At 60.1% G+C, this 5629-nt stretch overlaps 1 protein-coding gene across 1 annotated transcript; it reads left to right on the plus strand.

Annotated features, from left to right (window-relative positions):
- The first annotated feature begins 1096 nt into the window (after positions 1 to 1096).
- FEM1A (fem-1 homolog A) lies at positions 1097 to 4837 on the plus strand. The gene has a single exon (XM_007109314.4). The coding sequence runs from the start codon at positions 1205 to 1207 to the stop codon at positions 3197 to 3199; it is 1995 nt and encodes a 664-aa protein (XP_007109376.1). The 5' UTR covers positions 1097 to 1204; the 3' UTR covers positions 3200 to 4837.
- The last annotated feature ends 792 nt before the right edge of the window (positions 4838 to 5629 follow it).

Here is a 5629-nt window from a genome sequence, read left to right on the forward strand (position 1 = left end):
AGGCAGCAGCAAATTGGAGGCAAGACAGTGTTGGGGGTAAGGGTCTGACTTTGGAGGTGGGGTTCAGGCTTCACGGGGGTGTCGACGTGCGCAGTCATCCAGGACCGCATGCTCAGAAGGGCCCCACGCTTGGTTTAATGCCCTGCTGTCCTTGTTGGGAAGTTCTTCATAACTTTTGGACAAGGGTCTCTACATTTTCCTATCGCACTGGGCCCTGCAAATTATGTAGCCACTTCTGCCTGGGTTCAAATCCCGACCAGGCCATTTACTTGCCCTGTGCCCTTGAGCAAGTAACTGAGATTCTCAAAGCCCCCAACCCCAGAGGTTTACTCACAATGATCCTGGAGAAGTTCCCCAGCCAAATGACCAAGGGCTGAGGCAAATTAATTTAGATTTTGTATTGAGGATGTTGAGGGTTGAAGGAAGGAAAACTAAATTTTTAATAGGGTATTAATGAGTGAGCAAATAAACATATGAGTGTGTGAATGAATGAACGAATGAATAAGTGTACGAGCGCCGGACACTGAACCTTAGGGCCACTTGTACTCCCTGCTCTCCTAACGTCCCCACCCCGCCCCCCTTTCCTGCCTCTCCCGAGCGCCCCCTGCCGGTGCGCGGCTCGGCCTCGCGAAGCCCAAATCGGACCACTCGCCTGGCTTCGCCTTTGCTCTCGCTCCTGGTTGGCTCCGAATCGCTCTCCCTGCCTTTTGCGGAACGTACTCCTTTGGCCTGCCTCTGCGTTTCCTGTCGGTTCTGGTACGATGACAGCCACAGGAAGTACGTAGACAAACTTTCCCAGGTCCCACAAGCCATCGCGATAGTATTGCATGACGGGAGTGGTAGTCCTCGAGGGGCGAGTTTCCGCCACAATTAGCTGTGATTGGAACTGCCGTTCCCGCCATGCATCGTGATACCACTTCGCCGCCGCTGGCCCTCGGCCTTCTGGGAGTTGTAGTTTTAATACCTTACCGTTCCTTTTCTGTTTCATGGAGTGTGCCGGCTTAGAGAACTACATTTCCCTGCACCCTTCCAGCCTCCAACGGAACCAGGTCGCGGCAGCCATTTTGTTCCGCCCCAGAAGCCCCTAAGATGGCGGCGGGGGAGACGGTGAAGGTTGTGCCGTGTTCCTCCGGGCGCTAGTCCGCCGTCCCCCCGTCCCCCAGTACCCCGGCGGCCGGCCCATGGCCTGGTGGAGACCCGGACCATGGACCTCCACACCGCCGTGTACAACGCCGCCCGCGACGGCAAGCTGCAGCTGCTTCAGAAGCTGCTCAGCGGCCGGAGCCGGGAGGAGCTGGAAGAGCTGACTGGCGAGGTGGCCAGCGGGGGGACGCCGCTGCTCATCGCCGCCCGTTACGGCCACTTGGACGTGGTCGAGTACCTGGTGGACCGGTGCGGCGCGAGCGTGGAGGCGGGCGGCTCGGTGCACTTCGATGGCGAGACCATCGAGGGTGCTCCGCCGCTGTGGGCCGCCTCGGCCGCCGGCCACCTGGACGTGGTGCGGAGCCTGCTGCGCCGCGGGGCCTCGGTCAACCGCACCACGCGCACCAACTCGACGCCCCTGCGCGCCGCCTGCTTCGACGGGCACCTGGAGGTGGTGCGCTACTTGGTGGGCGAGCACCAGGCCGACCTGGAGGTGGCCAACCGGCACGGGCACACGTGCCTCATGATCTCCTGTTATAAGGGTCACCGCGAGATCGCCCGCTACCTGCTGGAGCAGGGCGCCCAGGTGAACCGGCGCAGTGCCAAAGGCAACACGGCCCTGCACGACTGCGCCGAGTCCGGCAGCCTGGAGATCCTGCAGCTGCTGCTCGGGTGCAACGCCCGCATGGAACGGGACGGCTACGGCATGACCCCGCTGCTGGCGGCCAGCGTGACGGGCCACACCAACATCGTGGAGTACCTCATCCAGGAGCAGCCTGCTGGGGAGGAAGCGAGGCCAGGGCTGGCCCGAGAAGACCCCTCCGCCGGCCTGGCGTGCGCGCAGCCCCAGAGCACCTGCTGCAGCAGCTCCTCCCCAGAGGAATCCCTGAGCGGGGAATCATACGAGAGCTGCTGCCCCACCAGCCGGGAAGCCGCCGTGGAAGCTTTGGAGTTGCTGGGAGCCACCTACGTGGATAAGAAGCGAGATCTGCTCGGGGCCCTGAAACACTGGAGACGGGCCATGGAGCTTCGTCACCAGGGGGGCGCGTATCTGCCCAAACCTGAGCCCCCACAGCTGGTCCTCGCCTATGACTATTCCAGGGAGGTGAACACTGCCGAGGAATTGGAGGCGCTCATCACCGACCCGGATGAGATGCGCATGCAGGCCCTGTTGATCCGAGAGCGCATCCTGGGTCCCTCCCACCCGGACACTTCCTACTATATTCGGTACCGGGGCGCGGTGTATGCCGACTCAGGCAACTTTGAGCGCTGCATCCGCTTGTGGAAGTATGCCCTAGACATGCAGCAGAACAACCTCGAGCCTCTGAGCCCCATGACCGCCAGCAGCTTCCTCTCCTTTGCCGAACTTTTCTCCTACGTGCTCCAGGACCGCTCGGCCAAGGGCAGCCTGGGCACGCCAGTCGGCTTTGCAGACCTCATGGGGGTGCTGTGCAAAGGAGTCCGGGAAGTGGAGCGGGCCCTGCAGCTGCCCAAGGAGCCTGGGGACTCGGCCCAGTTCACCAAGGCCCTGGCCATCATCCTCCACCTGCTCTACCTGCTGGAGAAAGTGGAGTGCACGCCTGACCAGGAGCACCTGAAGCACCAGAAGGTCTACCGGCTGCTCAAGTGCGCCCCCCGCGGCAAGAACGGCTTCACCCCTCTGCACATGGCCGTGGACGCGGAGACCACGAATGTGGGCCGCTACCCGGTGGGCAGGTTCCCCTCCCTCCAGGTGGTCAAGGTGCTGCTCGACTGCGGGGCCGACCCAGACAGCCGGGACTTTGACAACAACACCCCGCTGCACATCGCGGCACAGAACAACTGCCCGGGGATCATGAATGCCCTGATCGAGGCGGGGGCCCACATGGACGCCACCAACGCCTTCAAGAAGACAGCCTACGAGCTGCTGGACGAGAAGCTGCTAGCCAAGAGCACCATTCAGCCTTTCAACTACGTGACCCTGCAGTGCCTTGCGGCCCGCGCCCTGGACAAGAACAAGATCCCCTACAAGGGCTTCATCCCTGAGGAGCTGGAGGCTTTCATTGAGCTGCACTGACAGGGTCCAGAGGAGAACCCGGGAGGGGCGGGGCCTGCACCTGTCCCCGCCCCCGCTGGGGGGCACTTCCGGTGGCTAGAATGGGGGAAGGGCTTTCCCGCCTCCACGGCCCCCTCCCCTCTGCAGGGAGAGGGGAAAGGAGTCAGCGAGCTGTCGGTGCTAGAAGCCTTCAGGATCACGCACTAGGAGAACGGACTTTCTCGAGGAGCCCGCGCGCGCGCCCATCCTCAACAGGGAGAAGACGCTCAACCTCCCGCACCTTAGTCCTGTCTGCCTGGGTTTCTGAGGGTCTGCCTTCTGACCCGGAGGCAGAGGGATTGAAGCCATCGCCATCCTCCCCTGCTAGAAACGCAAGAAGAAACGGAGAGTCGGGTCAGGCCTCTGTCCCTTACGTGGCTGGATAGACCCAGTTGCCTAGTGCAGTGTTAGGACTGGGGGTCCCCGGGCGGGGGGGAGTGGGAGACTCGCCCCTTACAGCACGTTTGCACCTGCTCCCTCCGCCCTGCTGTGGGCTGGGCTCTCTGCCCGGGCGGCCTGCCCTTTGCATAGCTTTTGTGGTTTGGTGTTTCGTTTATTTACTAAGCAGGCAGGTTACAGGTGTGGCTCAGGAGTTCTGAGGTTTTGCTGCCATATACTTTTTTTTTTTTTTTTTTTTTAAAGATTTTGGTTTGTCGGGCTCGCTAAGTTCACTTGACGCAGCGAGGGTTTTGTCGTGCCCGAGACGGCCACGGCTGGCAGGCCAGCAGGAGTGAGCTTCATTGTGTGAAGAGTTGAAGGAGGGAGGGGCCATCCTGGCCTATCAGTCCCCAAAACGAGGGTGACGGTACCTTTCTGAACACTTCACTCGTTTTCCTTTTACTTGGGCCGCCCGACTTCCTGCTCACACTAGAAGGAGAAATAATTTTCCAAACGAGGAGCCAGCCAAACACTGAAGGAGCCGGGCTTGCCAGCCGCTTCCCACCCAGCAAGAGCTAGCGTGGTTGGTTTGGGCTTTGGTTTTCACAATTTCCAAGTTAAAACTGCAGGTCACTTCTGCCTCACAAATCACACTGGAGGGCACGGGTGTGTGGCAAGCAACCCAAGTGGCTGTAGCCATTTTTTAGCTGCTTGGGGAACTGGATCCAGGTGACCCTGAGACAATGCCAAGTACACTGTTAACCCGCTGAGTCAGCTAGATGAGACGCTGGATGTTGGGGATGGGTTGCCAACTAAGGTGGTACAGAGTCTTGGTCTCCCATCCTTCGGGGCGTCCAGCGCCCCTGCCAGAGAACCCGCCCCAGCGAGATTCCCTCGGGGGCCTCCTCCATCCGCCCCGGCCGCCAGCAGGAGAGTGATCTTGGCATGTTGGGAGAGCAGAAGGGGACGGGAGCAGCTGCCCGCCGGCTCAGGAGAGAGGTCGTTCCCACCCCGCGCCTCTCCCGCAGGCTTGTCGAGGGGCAGCTACACGGAAGCCTGCAGAAGCCACATCGGGTCCCTGGATGTCCCGGCCCACTGAGGGACCTAGGTCTCATTTGGATTTGCAGTGTTAGTTAGGACATCCTTTCTTTACAAGGAAAGACCAGGTTCCGCCTTCTGTCAAGGCGGGAAATGCTGTCACCGTCCCTCCCAAAGGCCAGAATAAAGAAACGAAGCAGTGTCCGTTGCGGGTCTCTTGCTGATGTTGTTAAAAGGATGACACGGGGAGAGGGCTGCCTGGCAGTCCCGCACGGGCTAGATGGGTGAGAAGGCAGGGAGAGGGTGCCACCAGGTGTGGAAGGTCCACGTAAAGGCTAATGGCTCCCACCCGAGTTTCGGTTTGTGTCCTGGGGCTTTGTGTCAGAGTGCATTAGGAGTATTACTGCAGGAAAAAACAACAACAACAACACACTACTGACTTAGTCAAAAGCTCTGCTTTTCAGGAGGGTTGCCACAGAAAAGAGGATGGCTTGACCCTCAGGAAAGGCGAGGAAGGCCCCTAGCTCAGCCCTGCTTCGCGAAGACCCCCGATGGAGCCCATGGACCCTCTGGCCCAGGAGGTCTGTGCATGAACTTCATGTGCCCCTACCTCTCCCTTTGTCCTGGCGTCTCGCTGGTTAAATTGTTTTTCTCCCACATTCACAGTGTCAACCCTCCCCAACAGCAGTGCCCTGGTGGTGGGTCATTGAGTATTTCCTGAGGGCCCACTGTGTGCCAGGCAGGGTTCGAGCCCCCTTGGAGGCGGGGGGGGGGGAGGACTGAGCCAGCTATACCTGAGGCCAGTTATCTCCCCCACGTCCTCACCTCCTGGGACAGTGGGGAGACCATGCTGTGGTCTCTCCCAACTCCTGGTTTCACTGGGGCCCAACCACACTTACCAGCTAACACCCACTCAGCTACGGTGTGAATATATGGTTGTTGCCCTGAAAGAGTGGATTTTGAGTCAGCAGATGCTCTCAGGAAACATGTACACCA

This window comes from Physeter macrocephalus, chromosome 2, assembly GCF_002837175.3.
Source record: "Physeter macrocephalus isolate SW-GA chromosome 2, ASM283717v5, whole genome shotgun sequence".
Taxonomy (NCBI): Eukaryota; Metazoa; Chordata; class Mammalia; order Artiodactyla; family Physeteridae; genus Physeter; species Physeter macrocephalus.